This window comes from Dreissena polymorpha, chromosome 11 (assembly GCF_020536995.1).
Source record: "Dreissena polymorpha isolate Duluth1 chromosome 11, UMN_Dpol_1.0, whole genome shotgun sequence".
Lineage (NCBI taxonomy): Eukaryota > Metazoa > Mollusca > Bivalvia > Myida > Dreissenidae > Dreissena > Dreissena polymorpha.
This window is the reverse complement of record NC_068365.1, coordinates 53,343,361-53,363,553: the sequence shown is the minus strand read 5'-3', so window position 1 is coordinate 53,363,553 and position 20,193 is coordinate 53,343,361. Positions and strand designations below refer to the sequence as shown.

The following is a 20,193-nucleotide window of genomic DNA, read 5'->3' as shown; positions in this document are numbered from 1 at the left end:
TAATCTGCATCACGTTTTGTGTTTATCGTGTATGTCATCTTCACCGTTTGTGTAGAAAATGCAAATGAAATATATATTTTTTCTCTGACATATATATTTCTGTTCACATTTAAAATTCGTGCTGTAATTAAATATATTGCTATAATATGCCAGCTTTTATCAGAAATGTACATTAGTTTAGTACATTACTAAATCAATGAAGCAAAACATAAAAATAATATACGTAATTTGTTATAAAACCGTAGCTTATCTTGAAAATTACATCACTTTTTCAAACTCGGCATTCTTTGTAAAAGCACAAATATTTGTGAAAGAAATCTATTAAGTTCAATGATAGTTAATAATTTCCTATGATTAAACAGTGCAACCTCATATCTTTCGACTATTTTATAGAAAGTCTTGAACAAAGGTTAGGTTATTCGGCAATAAGTAAGGACATTTAGTGTTTGAAAAAAGTTAAAAAATGAACCCCGTGAAATTGAACAAAGAAATTTATGTCTTAAACGCGCCCTATCAAATCGTTACAAACTTAACATTTCTGTTAAAGGTATTGTCACAGAACATTATGTACTCCTGATTGTTAGTTATTTGAAAACATACTGTGATGAAAATATTATTTTCTAAAAAATCTTTTATTAAGTTATCTTATCAAACACACCACCTTCAGACGAATCCAAAGTATGACTAATGTACATGTACTACAAATTGTACTGTCTTCCGTGTTTTAAGAAGTAACATAATCAACAGCAAACAAATAGAAACACAGATTAGACCAGTCCTTTTTCCATTCATGCTGACATATTCTGCGGTACGTTTACCTATAGGTATACAAATAATTGTCCCGCTGACAATACATGTAATACACATACATTCACTATGTATCTATAAATAACAATACTCCAATGAAACCTCTGAAAATTATACTTAACAAGTGAAGCATATTTTAGAAGAATTTAAAATCAAAAGCGTTTGACTAAAAATACATTTTTTAGATCGACCAAAGGGAAAGTTACCATACATATAATTGGAAGACTCTACGTCACACATCATATATGCACATTTAAGATTAACTACACCTTTTTCACACTTCGGTTACACTGTTCATGATTGTTATGTGTATATGGTCAAGCTTACAGTCCAAACATTTTTCGCACACTTCTGACGAAGTGGCCCAGCATCCCCTCGCCCGCCGCGTCCTCGTGTTGCTTCTAAACACCAAGGTCATCTTGCATGATGTCTGCCCGAGGCGGCAGCTCGTCGTTGATCGTGTATCTTGAGCAGTCATCAGGCGGGTTGATCTCCTGGTACATGTTACAGTATTTCTGGCTGACACCAGGCGAGCAGCACTGATTGTAACCCTTTTCGAGCAATCCGGCAACCGTTTTGTTTTCAAACTCTGCCGCCACTGCACCCGGGTACTGAGACTGCAGTTTGCTGAACCTAATTGAAAGAGTTTTTGAAGCATGAGGAACTTAAACAGTAGCAAAGGCAAATTACACCAGTCTATGCTCAAAATAAGGACTTGCGGTCCTTAATCGTGCATCTCTGAAGAAACAACACAGAAAATAAAGATAACATAGTTTTCAAACGGTAACGGGGATTGACAGGACCAAATAACTGTAATATACTTCTTAACGTGCCAACTCACATATAGCAGCATCTTTGTTTAATGCCATAGGCGCTGAAGAACCTGGACTCGTAGCAAGTCATGTGGAATCCAAACTTAGGACGTAGTGAGTCATTGCGGGTGAAAGTATAGTCCTGTAATACACATTACAACAGTAGTCAGATTGCTTTTGACCTATGTGTTTTGCGATAATAAATGCAGTAGAACTATTTAACAGAATTTCACAATTCAAGTTAACGAAATGCAATTTAATGTGGCGAATTATGCATTTGTTATTAATATAACAACGCAAAAAATTCATAGTTAACTTGATGGAACTTATATTTACTGTTTGCCTTCCCCTTGTTATTTAATAAGATAATATTATTATTGAATCTCTTCTTGCTAAAGTTTAGTCATGCTATGTTTAAATTAACGCACACACCAACGAGCGTCCGAAGAATCATTAAACCGATTATTGCGTTGCTATTCTAATATTCTAAACAATGACAAATCAATATTAATTAGCGCATTTTGTCTTTTCTTAAAGGGGCCTTTTTACGTTTGGGAAAATTGACAAAATTGAAAAAAGTTGATTCAGATTCGAAAATGTTCGTTTTAGTAATGATATTTGCGAGGAAAAATATAACTGAACATTTACAATGCTCTTAAATATCCATTTTATGCATCTTCTGACGATTTAAAAACCTGAAAATTATAAAGCGTTGCAACGCGAAACGAATTAATAATTTGGAGAGTTTTGTTGTTGTCGTTACATTTTGTGAAACTACAAAGGTTGCTTATATAAAGTATAAAATACATATGTCATTGTATCAGGAAGGATGGCCGAGTGGTCTAAGCGGTAGACTTTTTACTTCAGGACTCCAGTGGTCAGTCGTTCGAGCGCTGCTGAGGGTTACCTTTTTTTTTTTTTAAATTTAATTCTTGATTTTTACGGGAGCTTTTTAGATCCAATGTTTACATTATCAATATAATGCATTTAATGACAAACTTCAAAATATGTCAAAATATGTGAAAAGGCCCCTTTAAGGAAAATTATCGTTCTAATAAATCATTCACAAAAGGTAGGTAGAATAAAGATGCAAGTTAGTTAAAGGGTCTCTGCAAAAACTACATAATTATATTGTCATTTGAATTAATAAAACCGAACGTTTGTGTCATCTGCGTAAGCGATAAAACTATTTCAAATGTACTGCAATAATACAATAATAGCATGAATTTCCTTTAATCAATTCACAAAACATTTCGTTTTTACGTACCTCCAGCATGAGCACCTCCTGACACGGACAGGGCAGTGCATACCCCAACTGGTTCTGAATCCAAGCTTTTAGCGTGACATTATTGTCTCGGTAAAACCTTTGACACAGGATTTCATTTCGCATGGAGTCGGTGACAACAGTTACGTTGTACAACCATCGTCCACGGAGTCCTATAAATTCAATTGCATGATTCAAATGCAGTGATTAATGAATTAATAATTACGTTGTACGTTTATATCTCTACTCCCTAACAGCAACGTTTCTCAATTTCAATAAAATAATACACTTAAATAATATTCTACGCTCGAGGAATGGGGGACGAACTATTTCAGGTTATCTTCCGTGACCTTTCAGCAAACCTATCACAAACCAGTTTTTCAAAGCGAATCTCTATAAGTAAGCGTACACAACTAAACCAATCGGTGTTATCCGGACTGCCGAAACTTTGAAAAACCGTCTTATCCGAAATAGAAAATAATTCTAAATCCATTTAATTCAATAATGATAGCTTCATTGAAAAAAAAAACATGTAACGGAATGTGTTTGGAAGGATTTTTTATGCAAGCTTTGTTGGTATTGCAGACAAGCATGTGTTGTCGCTCACAATATGGTCCTTTCCAGAGATAAAATGTTTTCCCCCGAGATGTTGAGATACTGAGAACACTTATTGGAATCAAAATGACCCATTGTTTAAGTAAGGTCTTTTTGTGTTTAACTCATATACATAAGCGAAAACTATTTTTAACCACTAGTTACGGATAAACACTAATGCAAACTAATGCGTTTACAAAGAATGCTTGTTAAACTTGGCTAATCGTATGAGTTTTTAAGACGAGCAAATAAACGAACAGTTTCTGTAACCACCATGGCAGTATTTATCCATGCAAAGCATGCATACCGGTAAGACCGGCACATCTTTTACGGAAACTCTGACCCCTAACGTCTTTGCGTCCATGCCGACAATTACTTTTCATTACATTCGCATTGATAGTTGTATTATACTATTTTTTAGCTATGCGCGATATCTTCAACGCAAGCAACACTTCATTGCAAACAAGTTTTGTCTGACGTATGAAAGTTTTTCTTTAATTCTGAATTTCGACTTTCGCTTAATTACCGGTCCTCAGATGGAACATATTGCTAGGAAGAACCTTAACATTTGTCTTTTTAGCATGACACGCTTATGTTACAGTAAACGCAATATTATAATATTTGTTTTTAGGAAGCGTTGTGAGGTACCTGGAATGACATTGGTTTCTTGATTAAGTTTTGTGAAGTTGTGCCTATCAGACAGAATGGTGCCCTGGAAATCCACATGAGTGTAACCACTAGCAACAGACACTTCCGGTAATGGTCTGATACTAAATTGTTCTTGGTCATAGTTGAACATGATATAGGTGTACATCTCGTCTGACACCAGTATGCACTGCATCGACAAGTTCTGTAAAATAAAGTTTCGTAAACATTACATCTGCAGTGAAGTTAGCATCAGGGAATAACAAGTAAACACATATTGGTAAACACTTCAGACAACAAAGCTATTTATACTCGCATGGTACCTGATGTTTAACTAGCTCATATCCGGGTTCGTAGGGCGAGTGGACAGTCACGTGTCTCCACGTGGCGACCAAGGCAACCCTGACGTTGAACTCGGTCTGGTTGGTGTACATGTGGATAAGGTCCTGAATCTTCTTAATGTCTTCCTTGTCCTTTTGATGGTCAGTAAACACATGGATCCACATACCACCGTCTGTTATATTTCTGCTGTCGATGTTAGTCCATAATGGAGCGATTACCCTGTGGTTCTGAACAGCTGTCTTCCACTCGCTGGCATTTTCCCCTCCATATTGGTTGTATAATGGTTGGAAATCTAGCGATATAAATCCGTCCATACTTGGCTGGAACAAACAGATTTTAGAATTTACAATTGGCTTGTACATGTATGTGCAAGACTACAATAAAAAAGAACCCGTGCATTAACAGTTTGCGGTATGAGTACATATAAATGTCAAACACAGATTGTGAAATATGAGCATTCAAGTCTAAATGTATCACGACCATGAGTATATGGCTACTTTGTTTACATTTCATAACTGCAAAAGACCATCTCGTTTATTATATACCCTGAACCAATGCACATATTCCCCGAAGTACGGTAGTCTTCTTGATATTTGGTAAGCCTCGATTATCTCATTGTCTATATTTGTGTATCTGTCTCCTGTTGCTTTGAACTCCAGTAGAACTGGCACTGTGGAGGGATAAACAGACAACGCTGGAGAAAATGTTCATAATAAGGATCAAGATAACGGTAAGGATATAAATATTTTGCTTGTTTAGTTGGGTTGTTTGCCATTTTCAACAGTATTTCTGTCATATCACGGCGGTCGGTTAACGAATTCGCAATTTTCAAGTTAATTGGGTTACCAATACTAATTGAACATGCAATCTTCTTATGCGAGTAACTGACAACTTCCGTTTATTAATCAATTGGAGGGAGGGCCGTATAAATATTTTAATGACCAATCCCTACACAAGTTATCGAACTGGTAAAAATAACAATTGTAATCCCTAATAAGAAGACGTGTCGCGTGTAACACTCATCTCCCTAGGTCAAATGTAACGGTCACACTTAAAGTTCAAAGGTCAAATATTGCAATAAAACCGCTTGTCCGCTATGTAACTTTATCATTAAGCATTCTACTTAAGAATAACTTACCACTAGCGAATGACCACAGTAGGAGGATGAGTGTCGCGTGTATCACCCATCTGATATCCTCAGAGGTCAAAGTCACACTTAGAGGTCAACAGCATAATTTGGTCATAAACAGTTAGCTGATATAAAGTTGAATCTGAGTTAATTCGTGCCCCGTGGACACATGTTTTTGTCCTTGTTAGTTTTGTTTCCCCTGTACAGGTTTTTTTTAATACGAGTATGTTAAATGCATGTGTGTTTGTTTTTAATAATAAATTGCTTATCAAGTTAGTGTTTTCTGGTATAAGGTATTTGTTTCGTTAAATGTCGTTTATAGTTCATCCCCTTTGCATCTCATAATAACTATTTTTCCACAATGTATGTCCATGCATATTCGCGTGGATTGAATAATAAATACAGTAAAAATGTATTTGTATACTGAATTAACATTATTTGGATGTTACATACGGAGGTTGCACCGGTCCGTATCACAGCAGCTGGTGTGAACCGTGCTCGAACTTCGACCAACCATCAGCTCGTTTTTGTGGGGAATGCACAGCTGTTAATACACAATCCATTTGTGGAGTTATCATTTGAATTGAACAAACAATTATAGCGTTACGTTGTCGTTACGGTGCTTGTTTATCACGATAGTCATGCTAATTATCACCATCTTTCCTTTTAACGGTCCTGCTTTTTTCTGACGGCCTCCACGGCAACTGTCTCTACAGTACCCTACAATACAGTCTTGCACAGCGGGTCTCGTCTGATGACGTGTCCAAACAAAGCAATTTTTTGTCGACGTTTGATGATTTGCAAGAAGAGGCTCTTGTAGGCCAAAAAGTGTTGATGTCATGTTCCGGACGAAGTAATTTCTACGCATTGGTCTTGTGCTTCACGTGTGTTCAAATCCGTCAAGTGTCCTGCCCGAACCATCCAGGACTCGCAGTAGAAACTAAAATGGAGACTTATAGAGCCTGTAGTTGGTAGGGAAGGTGATGTAGCTGCTTATCCACAATATGATCAGTTTGGCAATCGCCATTGCCATTCTTATTCGGACCAGACCTGAAGTATTTAAAATGGTCACTTCTTCTAGCTTCTCCCTGTTCAAGTTGATGACTACACCATGATCTTCGACGTCTCATTGCTGACCTCTATCCCGTATGATCCTGCTCTTTAATAAGTATCTACATACTCATGAGGTCTTTGAGTTCACTGCTTGTGCGACCCATGAGATAAATGTCATTAGCGAATGTCAACTTCGGGATATGTCCGCAACCGTTAGATATAGAGATGAGGTGGTCTTGGAGAGTCTCCGAAATTATCTTTTTAGGAAGAAGATTAAACATAACGGGGTTTAGCAGACATGCCTGACGGACGCCCACTGATGTCCTAAAGAAGTCAACAGTTTGTCCTTTTAGCAGTACTGTGCTGCTTGCTTTTCTGTAGAGTTCTTTGATTACTTGCACAAGCCCTTCATCAATGTTGAACTCTCTCGAAACCTGGCATGTGTAATCACGCCAACAGGGGTCGAGAGCTTTGTTTAAGTCGATAAAGTTGTGGAGGAGATAACGTTGGCGGTGAAGGTGTTTCTCCATGATTACTCTGCAGAAGATATGTTCCACTGGTTCTTCCAAGTTGTAATCCAGCATATTCTTTTGTCACCTGTTTCTCGTACTTAATTTTGAATCGGATTAAGATGATGTTAGCATGAGTAATCTGGGACGACTGATGTTTATAGTTTTTATATTGTGCACTAATTCTCGCAAAGCTCGTGGTTGCGTTTTTTTAAAAGGGGGATGTTCGGAGATTGATCATCGATCTTGTTGTGTACTTGCCCGATTCGAGCATGCCATATTGCTGTTCGGTACGGTCTGCGTGGTGCAATGTGTTATCCCCCGTATACCTGCTGCATGACGGTGATGTTTTGATGTCTCGCTGACAAGTCTGAAAATGAGCCTGCTGTAAAATGGGGTACAATTGATACCGCTGTTGACTATCTCCTTCATAAGGATGTAAGCAAACCCGTGTCGATGTATATAATCCATCATGTTGAAACATATCTAGCTCCTTTCGTCTGTTGATGTTTTTTGCCGTAACCTAGCTATCTGACCTTGGCTAGCTCGATGATGTCACAGTGGTAGCATTTCAGCTAGTGAATCAGGTCGTTGACCTTGCCATTCTCATATCCACACTATAGACTGGGAAATGAATGCGCGGTCGTTTATATTGCGGGCTCGACCTATCCGTCTGGGTATTTTGTAGTGTTATCCTCATTATTTCCTCTAAATTGAATTGTGTCCATCTAAGCAGCGCCCGTCTACTTTTAAAGAACTTAGAGCTGGTCTTACGAAAGTTGTCATGAATTACATTATCAAAAAACAAAGCATTTTTATTAAGCATTTACTTAAGGCCCAATGAGCATATCTGGAAATGATAAGTCCGTGTGGTCCTCGGTCTACTTTTTTCATAAGTGAAAGGAATTCGAACATGTTTTTGAAATTAAGAAGTATACATAAAATCGTATCTCTTACGTCTTTTGGCATGCATCCCGCGCGGAATCCATGAGAAGCGTCGAAGTGAAAAACTTCCATCACGTAACAAGCCTGAAAAACACGTTTGTAAATTCCTTGTGTAACTGCTCGGAAAAAAACAACGAAAAACAATAGTACATTGCATTTATCAAAATCTCATTGATCAGTGTATTATACTAAAATATAACATATCAGCGATAAATAAAACGTTAATTTATGTATAAAATGTTTTACTAATCAATTAAAACCGTTTTAAAAGTAATAACTACATATCCGTGCGTTAGCAAACACAAAATTATAGAATGCTTCACAAAAGCAGAATTTAATATGCAAACGCAGAATTTACTTCATGAAATAAGTATTTATAACACAAAAAAAAACAGATTGGCCTTCACAAAAGCAGAATTCACTGATATTTAACCACGGGTTTGCACGTGTTTCACTTACCTCGCTTACTTGACACGTGGTCGTCGCCCTGCATTCCGACAAGCTCCTCACCAGGGTGGGGCACGAGTAACACTCCACCGCTGAAATTCAAAGAATGGAGCAGAATTGATTGACAGATTGAAAACTGTCAAACTCAAATTCAAGGATGACTTTTCAAGCTTAACTATTGTCAACGATCATAATTCGATAATAGCTGAATTGTATAAATATTTGGAATATTTCCATGAAATGAAAGGAGCACGAACAGTAGAGATGCTGGTTTACAACCACAGTCAAACAGTTATACTGACGATTTAATGAGGAATTATGACCATAAGTATTAAAATAAGATAAACAAGCTTTCTCGTATACTCACTATTGTGCCATTTACAAGAGCAGTTCTACTATTCCTACTGTTATTGGCTATATAGATTACACACAAAACAGTTGTTTATACGGTTTTCACTTTTTTCAAACATGCCAGCTTTGTCAATTGTGAGATCATTACAATATACTTACTGCTCGACTTTACTGCTACAAAAAACACACAAAAAACTACGAAGATTCTTATAGGTCAATCATTAAAACGGCTACTTCTTCTTATACAATTACTACTACAACTATTTTTACTAATACTCATTGTAGTTTCTACTGTTAAAACTTGTAAATTTCCCAGTATAACAACAAAAATTGAATAGGAATTTTTAGTATTTAAATGTTTAAATGAAAGTTATTTTGTATGTAGCATAATGTAACCCTTTTAATATCCGTTTAAGTAACGACCGTTTCGATAATTAAAATGCTACATGTAATTATCTTCAATGTTTTTAATATTTTCACTTCTTTTGTTTTACAAGAAACCACTCAAACATTTAACTCAGAAGACATGATGACATGTTTAGCTTTTTTATGCCCCCGGATCGAAAGATCGGGGGTATATTGTTTTTGGCCTGTCTGTCATTGTATGTGTGTATGTGTGTATGTGTGTGTATGTGTGTGTGTGTGTGTGTGTGTGTGTGTGTGTGTGTGTGTGTGTGTGTGTGTGTGTGTGTGTGTGTGTGTGTGTGTGTCCCAAAACTTTAACCAAAACTTTTACCTTCTTCATAACTTTTGCAATATTAAATATAGCAACTTGATATTTGGCATGCATGTGTATCTCATGGAACTGCACATTTTGAGTGGTGAAAGGTCAAGGTCAAGGTCATCCTTCAAGGTCAAAGGTCAAAACAAAATTCTAAAACTTTAACCAAAACTGTATCCTTCTTCATAACTTTTGCACTATTGAACGTAGCAACTTGATATTTGGCATGCATGTGTATCTCATGGAGCTGCACATTTTGAGTGGTGAAAGGTCAAGTTCAGCCTTCAAGGTCAAAGGTCAACAAAAAATTTAAAGCGGCGCATTAGGGGGCATTGTGTTTCTGACAAACACATCTCTTGATATTTATTGAATAACATTGTAAGTTATAATAAACTTACAATGCTAATTAAAATATAAATTCGGATCTATAAATTCGGATCTTGCAAACATAAGTTTATACAAATAATATATCACATGATCAAAATGTATTTTTGATAATTTATATGATACAAGTATATGTATATGCAATGACAGAACAATGAAGCATTACGTTTACCTGGGTTATCACAAACAGCTTGGGTATTTATGCAATGAACACCTTTCCTGTTTTTATAGGAAGCCATAATGCGGCGCCTAAATGCGGATGTTTCTACTAGTTATGCAGTCAAATATATTCGGGAATCCAGTGATTTTGCTGAACTTTTTTGTCTCCGCTGGTAATTGTTACAACGAATGTGAGTGCAACTGTTTCAAGTCGACAATGCTGCATAGTAGGCAGTGCCTTCTGTTCATTTACATAACCATGGAGTGTCACCAATGACAGAATAGTGCGCTCCTGAACAAACAATCTCAACGATGTACGGATATAAGACTTTAGTAACTGGGCTCAGAACTTTATTTAGTAATTTTAGTGAGAAAGATATTTTTTATATTCCATCTTACCACGTGTAATATCATTAGCTCATTTTCGTGTTATGTCTTGTGAAAGCTCGGAATGGAAATGATGGGAAGTACTGTAGGCAAAGTGCAAGTTAAAACATAGTTATATAAGATTAACTAACTGATTACCAGAAACGAAAGCATCTGTCTACATAAGCATAAGTGTCGTACTTAAGCAAATAAGTTATAGAGATTCAATATCTGCTTCTCATGCAAAAGCTATGAAGGATCCAGGTAATAGTTGTTATTCGGAGCTCTCCAGTCTGGATGTTTCCGATATTTGAGCACGCGCGGTAGGTACAAACAAAATCTGACTAGCATATTTTAAGAGAGTGAATCAATAGTTTTTCTTATCGCTGAATAGTAAACACCACTTTTTCTGCTCAAACGTTCGTTATAGTTAATAAAAATACCATGATTTAATCATTTTTCGTTAGACGAACTAATCTCGATCGTGTTTAATATGTAGGTTCTGTCATTACCATACAGCTGACAAAGTCTGTTTTTCATGTCTGTTAAGGATGTTAGTTACTGTAGCCATTCGTATAGGCTGCTGTACATCTGAACGGTGTACATGTATTTAGACTTTAAATATCAGTGTTAGATTTGTTATGTGTATTTATTAATAATAGTAGCAATAACAACAAAAGACTTGAATTTTGAAATTTCCTAAAAGAAACACTACTTTCGTTTTAATACTTATCATCCACTACTGAAGGAGAAGCAAATCGGATATCGACGTTATTGGTCATTACTATATTAATGCCAATGTTTGTACCTCCCGCGCGCGCTAACGAATTGGAAAAACCCACTGCGCGCGAGTTCCGAATTAAATCTATTCATGGGCCGTTAAACGCTGAGTTTTTGCATAAATTTATTACATCTATGTTGTATTTAAAATAGATTTCAGTCATTTAAACCTTCAAACCAAAGTCAACTGTTTTGTGACGGCGCATTGGTGTTATATTTCCAACTTAGTTCCTGTGTATACAGTTTGATCATTTTGAGTCGTATGTTTAAAACTATATTTCTGTTCTATTTTTTTACACAAAAATACTGTTTCAGTCGAGTTATGATTTCTAATGGTTTAATATGTAATTATATCAGAACGTATGTTTAACATTCACCATTGGTATTCATGGGCTTAACACCCTCGACTGCTCGACTTCAAGATCACAAACAATGTTCTTTGTTCACTTACGGCATCTTCCACAGAATCTTTTACAGGCGAGCTCAGCGAGACTATCGTCGAGGCAAAGGTCTGGTTTGCTTTGTTGCATCTTTTGACAGGCCAGCGTGTCGATGTCCTCACACGGCTTTGTCGACGTTGTCAGCAAGACCGTCGTCGTCTGTGGCGGCAGCGTGAAGCCTGAATCATACATATCCGAGGTCGGTTTGCGTGTTCCTGATTGGACTATTATATGTGCGACAAGATCATTTGTCAGATCGTTCGTAAACAGGTACAAACAACATTAATTTTACTTTTGAAATAGTGTCACTTTGATATTATTTTAGTGTACTCATGCTCGTCTTTATTAAACGCCCTTCCAAATTTGGAAGAAAACAATCGTCAAATCATGCGTTATATCTAACGCAATCCGTAAATCTTTAGAGAAACATTACATAGGGATAGAACTCTATAGAACGGGGCATTTTTCTCAAAAAAAACTTTGAAATACTTGTGTGGCTGATCCTGGTCTAAAGGACGTGCGTCTCAAAGGAACGAATTAAGTTTACGCAATTTAAGAGCTATTCTACATTTTCCACAGTATTCGGGGCACGCCGAATCAGCAAGCGACGTTTCGCAGAGGCCCGGTTGCGTTGCATGCATGCGCACGCACGCCTGAGTGTCCAAGTCTGCGCATGCGTTCTGGCTATGGACTGAAGATATCAGCAACAAAATGCAGCAGGTAATCACGAACGGCGTCGACATACTTCTTGTTGTTTCTGAAGAAACAAAATGTGGGAGCAGTGGTCTATTGGTAGGACACTGGCTTAGGGATCGTGAGGTATCGGGTTCGAATTCCGCCCTGACCACTGGAATTTCCTTGAGCAAGAAATTTATCCCACATCTGCTCCTCTCCACCCAGGTGTATAAATGGATACCTGTGAGGGAAATAAGCCAATGTGCCGTGGCTGCATACTGCGCCAAGATGTTAACGGACGACTTATGACCCAGTGATCAGGGAAAAATGTAAAGCGCCTTTGAACGCACATCTCGAGTATGAAAAGGGCGCTATATAAATGTGGTATAAAAAATAAAAATAAAAATAACGCGAAATTTGCTCGTGACATTGCCATGTTTATCGAAAAGTTGTCGAAAATGTGAAAGTTACCGTACATTGTATATAACATTTAAATATGAACGGTTTTAATAAATAATAAATATAATGACTTCTTTAAAGGGGCCTTTCACATATTTTGGCATGTATTGAAGTTTGTAATTAAATGTTTTATATTTATAAATTTAAATATTGGACCTAAATATGTCCTCTTAAATAACAAGTCAAATATCTTCCACTAAGACCATTCGGCCATCCGTACTCATGCTATGGGGGTTGTATTTTTACTTTATATAAGCAAACTTCATATTTTCACAAAATATAACGACAACAACAGAACTTTCCAAATTATTCAATCGTTTCGCGTTTCAACGCTTTATAATTTTCAGATTTTTAAATCGTCAAAAGATGCATAAAATGGATATTTTAGAGCATGGTAAATGTTCAGTAATTACTATTTCCTCACACATCATAACTTAAACGAAAATTTGCGAATCTGAAACATTTATTTTTAATTTTGTCAATTTGCCAAAACGTGAAAAGGTCCCTTTAAAGCACGCGTAACTTTGTTAAAACTATGTTTCAAACGGCCGATCTTGTTAAGCAAACGCAGATCGGAGCTTTGCCGAAAATATTGTCCAACTAAATGTGTGTCATTTTTATCCCCCGCAAAATGCGTTGGGATATAGAATTGCGTTGTAAGTTAGTCCGTCCCTCATTCCTTCTGCCCGTCCCTCTGCCACAAACATTTTAGGGATGTATCTCAGAAACTGTATAAGATATCAACTTATACATGATATATACTTCATGGATGTATACATATATCAATGAGGAGAAGGTCCATAAATAAAAAGATAACCCTACACGTTCTTAAATAAGAGTTATTACCATTTGTAATTGTTGTATTATGAAACTGTTAAGGGATATATCTCAGATAAAAGGTTTCAATATGAAATCGCATGTGTGTGTTGAAGGAAATTAGAAGAAGTGCCATTCACAAGAACTATAAACCCACACTTTCTTGAGTAAGACTTGCTGAAAGTTGTTGTTATTATGTGCTGTAACTTTTTAGGGCTGTGTCTCAGGTTCTATAACTGTATTAACATTAAACGTCATGGGTGTATAAATATCAATGAGGAGAATTGCCTTGCACAAGAACTATAACCCTATATTTTAAGTAAGAATTATTTCCCTTTATTTGTTTTGTGATATATCTTAGATGAAGTATATATATATAATAATCATAAGAATTGCAGTTCATATAAACAATAACAATACACTTTATTAGTTTTTTTAGGATTATACCGTATATCATGGGATTTGCTCCCACCTATAAACAAAATCGTTGCTAGCTGATGTTTCACTTATTATAGTTCAGCCTTTTTGGGTAATAAAATAAGTTACTATAACCAATATATTTTGATAAAAACGTTAACGCAAATTAGCAATCACATACCACGACCGTCCTGTTATATGTCCAAGTGCTTTAGAATTTGAGGTCGCTTCGTGTACGTTTCAAACGGGGTTAGATGGATGCTATCACGCTAAAGATAAGACGGCACGATTTGGAAAGTGTTAAAGTCACAATGAAGATTTGTCACCGGTAGTATGCGATAAAAACGTTAGTATTATAAGTCCTAGTTCACAACTTTTAGCTATGTTATACGATTCAAATTAAGCCAGTGTTTTAGGATCAAAATTAGCCCAGTTGAATTCAATAATATAATACATGGTCATATAATAATGTTTGTATTGCATTAACGACAACCGACCAAGGCCCGTATTGACATTGATCATCGGCCACTAAACAGCTAGTGGGTATGGACGCAGAGGACAGAAATATCATGCCAGTACATTATTTCATTTTGTCTCACAAACGGTTAAGAGGATTTTGAATTCAGTTTTCGTTAAGTTTTAAGAAAATTAATGTAAGCATGTAAACATATTTCAAAAGTACAAAGAAAGCAAGTTTTCGTAGATCATACTATACCTGAAAATTAATACTTTTGAAAAGTGATCAAAACCTACCGGGAATATCTCAGAGGAATATACGTCTGAAAGTGAAATACATGTAGGTATCTTACAAGATATTTCACTGTAAGTTCAAAAAGCCAAACGAGTATCAATTTGACACATACTTGTGATATTCACCTTCAGAGTTGGGAAAACAAACAAGTTTATTTGTTTATTGAATAACATTACTCTAAATGTTCCCCATTAATACGCATTTGCATTTTTTTACAATGCATTTTATACTTGTCGTTAGGCTTTGAAAAGGAAGATAAAACAAAGGGTTAAAGAATCCATGCACGTATCCAGCTCTATTCAAAGTCAAGTGCCATTACATGACGTTTCATTAGAATCCTTTAATACTTTTTATTATTTTTAAATCTCAGATGTAATGAAATATTTAATTGTTGAAATATACCGTAAGATATTATGGATTGGTTAATTTAAGGCAACTATGTTAACATGTTTTTTTCGATTAAGTGACCAATCACAGACGATTTGACATAAAGAATACCGTTAAGTGCAAAAGATCCCCATACGTGCTCTGTTTATACAGTTTTTTTTTCTAATTACTTTAACATAGGGGGTAATCACGTGACAAACAAGATGGCGACGTCCATGCCGAGGTAGGTATTTTTTGTCGTTTTATACCCTGTATTACTTGTATTATTTTTGTTTAGTCCGCTCACTTTAAAGCCATATAAGAAAGAAAGTAACTGGCTTTGATTTCATAGTAATATTCGCTCTATATCTCGACTTTACTCGGTGCAAAATGTTTTAGCGGAATGACCTAATTAGGGTTCCACTAAGGAAATTTGAGGGGAATAAAGTCGAGATATAAAGCGAATTTAAATACGAAATAAACGCTAATCAACTTGTTACTACTGATGTATAAACTAACAGTTCTCCCAAATCCACCAAATGATATTATTGAAGATATTAAATCAGAAATATTTAATTTCATATGGGACGGTAAACCTGATAAAATTAAACGAACTCAATTAATTGAATCAGTAGAATATGGATGTGTAAGACTAACTGATATAGATTCATTCCTGAATGCAATCAAATGCAGTTGGGTTAAAAGATATTTTGATAATACCAATACGAGTAAATGGAAAATATTCTACCAGAAAATTCTTAAAAAATATGTTGACTCCTTACTTTTTTAAAGTTATATCGACAATAATATCTTGGATGAATTTTCAACCAAAAACATATTTCTATCGAATGTTCTATCGGCATGGTGTAGAGTTACTCATAATTTAGAAAACCAAAATAGACAGTAAACTCATTCTATGGAACAATAAAGACATAACTACTAACAATAAAACGTTTTTCTATAAAGATTGGTTCGAAACTTCGAACGAAACATAAAATATGTAGATCAATTGTACGACTTCAGAATAAACGACTTCTATTCTTTTGATAACTTATGCTACATAGTCGGAATACCCACAAGAAATTTTCTGATGTACTACACATTGATCAAAAGTATACCAATACATATTAATGCTGTTACCACTATAATTAATACACCATGTACTCAAAAACATTCTTAGAAAACATAATTGCAAAACAAACCAAAACGAACAAAATATTTTACACACTTCAAATTAAAAACCATGCCGAAATCTCTAAAGCTCAAACTAAATGGCAAAACTTTCTAAGAGAAAAAGAATTTAATTGGAAACAAATATTTGCATGCCATATAGATAATCTACTGATAACACATTGAGAAATTTTTATATAAATACACGCAGAGAATCATAGCCACAAATAAATATCTTTTTAAGTGCAACCTATCTAACACAAATCTATGTGATATGTGTAGTGAACATATTGAAACAATAGAACACCTTTTCTGGGAGTGTAAACATATTCAATCTCTATGGAATCAATTGACAACCTTTCTAGAGAAACAACAATTAAATGTTAAACTATCTCTCTTAGCCATCAGTTTGGGAGTAAATACCTTAAAAATACAAGAGGTTAATAACGCTGTGAATTACATAATTATATTGATTAAATATTTTATATTCAGTATGAAATGCAGAAAACAACTGCCTACAATGAACTGCTTCATCACTTATTTACAACTGAAGATTCAAATTGAAAAAGAAAAAGCCCTAAACAATGATACACTTTATATAATTGAACAAAAATGGAAACACATTAAACTTTCATAAACAAGACAAGTATTCTTTCTACCCACTTTATGCAACTCATCCGTATTCAAACTATTCTGTTTGATTTGAAATTTTCCCTTTTTTTCTAAAAAAACACCTATCAAAAACAACCAAAAATACATATTAACCTTTTTTTGCTTAAGGAAACCACAAAGTCAAAACACACTGCGGGGAATCACGTGGTTTTATTTTGATATGAAACACGGATAATGGCGGCGTCATTGTCTCGGTAATAGTATTATTTTTATTTCTTGTACCTAAATGTTTGATTTTAGTTTGCTAAGATGTAGCCTATCATATGCGGAATCGAATTCCGCGTGTAATGGTACCTTACATGTCATATATTACTGAGTACTTTTCTCGCTTACCCTTTGAATTCGTACACATGCGAATGAATGACAGTGATAGTTTTCACGGATTAAAATGAATTCTTCACAAATATGATTAAAATCAACATTACTAAACTCGTTCAAATTAAATATACACCAGGGTTTCTTTACATTACTAACAATACGCCTGAGAGTCTGAAAACTTTGCAGTTTCTGCATAATAAATCACAAAACAAAAATGATATGTTTCACGGAATACAAATTAATGATATGTTTCACGTTAATTGTATGATATGTTTCACGTATTGTCTAAAGGCGAGAAAGTAAACGTCGGATATTTTAAGAATAATGCAACATTTAAATATGATTTTATTTTTACTATTACCATATTTTTGTGATACCGGTAAATGTTACAAGGAATTCACTTTTTCGTACAAATGACATACTTGTATCTGGTGAAATCCGGTTTGGTATCATTTAAATACTTTAGATTAATACATGTATCACAAATACTAATTATTTTAATAGTTTGAAGCGCTAGTAAACATATGTTTTATTAATAAACATCGTGAAAACAATTAAAAGTCCACGGGCTTATAAGTTTGCCAATATCAATAGTTCTCTTACTGTACTTAAAATACAAAAACGTAACATTTACAATTATTATCCCCCCCCCACCCCAATTTATGCAATTTATAAGTACACAATTGTCCATTTCATAAAATGACACGAAAAAAGACACGGATTACCTTACAGAGGCCAAAGAACGCCTGCAAAAAGAAGATCGTTGTGACCAAGCATAAAACAATAAACACCCAGCTGCTAACAAGATCAAATGTTGAAAACAAAATAACTTGCGGAAAACGAAGTTTAACCAAAACTCCAATTAAATCGCCATTTAGATCACCAGTGTACCGAGCGTCACCAGCGTGTAAAAAGATCAAGATCTTAACACCAAGAAGTCTATTCAAAGAGACTAATAGAGGCCCACTAACAGAAAAGCATGAACACGATACCCGTTACACCGATATCTCGACAGATTTACTATCGGACACAGATTCTGCTTCTGAAACAAATGATGAAAATAAAAAAGAAGCGGACAAATATGATATCAATACCAGGGAGTATTGCTCTGAGGAAGACAAAGTAATCGCCGAAATAATACAACTTGTACCAGATGTAATGGCAGAACTATCCGCCCATGGTGACTTAGATCAATCATTACTCACATTTTTTCGGCAAGTTAAAGAAAAGAAATTACCACTGACAAATATTTCATTTTTACTTTGGCTTGAAGTTGTACATTGGTTTGAACATAAAACTACACCAACATGAGATACTCGGACCAATCAAAACTATTCTGGAAACTTGGTTGGAGAATGTTTGGAGGAAGATTTTTACATTTTATGGGTGGTTACAAAAGTCACGGTGATTTAGTAGAAAAACTAGCAACACCAGGTCTGTATTCGCCTGACACATCTGAAATCAATTTTGCTGATCAGAAAATTTTAAGAGGACACGATCCATTCAGTGAACAAGGGGAACGAAAGCCAGGGATTTATGAAGATATCATGCACATCCTTAGTTTAAATTTAGAACATCAATCTGCTTGCTTGACGTTCGACGGTAAAAAATTGACAGTATGGTCGAAGAAATAATTTCGATGTGACAATTTTTATAAACGGCAGTTTGCTTTGTAAATTAAAACTATTCAAAATAAGGGTACAATTGTATTCACATTTCCTTCCTACGTCTTTTATAAGCATTGTTTAAGTTAATAAAGTTAATATCACATACCATAGAGTTTGAGACATAGCTACGGTGGCATAAAGGGGATATATAGGAAATGTTTTAATTAACGGTCTCTATCACGTGCACACGTGATAGCTATGACGTGCGCAAGCGATAGCTATGACGTGCACACGCGATAACTATGACGTGCGAACGCGATAGCTATGACGCGCACAAGCAATAACTATGACGTGCGCACGCGATAGCTATTACGTGCGCACGCGATAGCTAAGACGTGCGCACGCGATAGCTATGACGTGCGCACGCGATAGATTTGACGTGCGCATGCGATAGTTATCACGTGCGAACGTCATAGCTGACCAATCAAAAAAGGTATCAGATAAGTGATTATTCAGATATAATTCGCTGTAAAAACACACCATGTATTCAGTGCGCTAGTTACAAAATGGCTGACATTTCGAAAAGTTTCATTAGTCAATTAGTGCTTTCGCACGCGCTACCTGTTCTGATCTGATACCTTTTCTGATTGGTCAGCTATGACATGCGCACGTAATTGCTATCGCGTGCGCACGTCATAGTTTTCGCGTGCGCACGCGATGGACACAGTGAAATAAAACATTTCCTTTGTCCCCTTTTGCCACCGTACCTTACCGCCGATGCAGCATATTGTTTAATGTGTGCATTGTTCTGAACAAAAAAAATCCCTGCGATATTTGATATCAAAGACAATTGGTTATGAATATTCATCCAAATGTTGAACAGATGTTCAATTTAATGCTTGTATGTTATTATATATTTTGTTGCATACAAACGGATTTTGTAACATTGTCCTGTACTCAGTATGCAAGATTAAATTTTATACGATCAAAAGTGTGTGGGCTTAGTTTAGCTGTTCAAATTAAAACTGCCGTCGAAATTAAGATGTCTTATAAATTGTTGTTTCTAAATGATTGTTCAATAACAAAACGCTAACTTGATTTATTTATTTCAAAACAATAATTGGAAAAACATGGATTTGCGTTTATGTGTACACAAATCAGTAATATCACAGATAATTAAATTAAATCACAGTG

The 20,193-nt window shown here is 35.5% G+C and overlaps 1 protein-coding gene across 1 annotated transcript; it reads right to left on the bottom strand.

Annotated features, from left to right (window-relative positions):
- Window positions 1–282: 282 nt before the first annotated feature.
- LOC127849596 (uncharacterized) lies at window positions 283–14,376 on the bottom strand. The gene is made up of 12 exons (XM_052382318.1): window positions 14,297–14,376; window positions 12,317–12,505; window positions 11,760–11,927; window positions 8,560–8,639; window positions 8,113–8,184; window positions 6,047–6,137; window positions 5,010–5,134; window positions 4,446–4,784; window positions 4,126–4,327; window positions 2,887–3,056; window positions 1,649–1,761; window positions 283–1,440 (listed from the first exon to the last, which is right to left on the bottom strand). Exons 2-12 carry the CDS (start codon window positions 12,489–12,491, stop codon window positions 1,209–1,211), a joined length of 1,767 nt encoding a protein of 588 aa, XP_052238278.1. The 5' UTR covers window positions 12,492–12,505; window positions 14,297–14,376; the 3' UTR covers window positions 283–1,208.
- Window positions 14,377–20,193: the final 5,817 nt, after the last annotated feature.

What these genes read in the sequence shown, in the direction of transcription:
- LOC127849596 (XM_052382318.1), bottom strand. Translation starts at nt 12,491, where the DNA reads ATGTCGACGCCGTTCGTGATTACCTGCTGCATTTTGTTGCTGATATCT. An exon ending in CGGGATGCATGCCAAAAGAC is followed by an intron (nt 6,138 to 8,112) that starts GTAAGAGATACG and finishes GTGTATTAACAG; the next exon opens with CTGTGCATTCCCCACAAAAA. An exon ending in AGAAACCAATGTCATTCCAG is followed by an intron (nt 3,057 to 4,125) that starts GTACCTCACAAC and finishes TTGAATTTATAG; the next exon opens with GACTCCGTGGACGATGGTTG.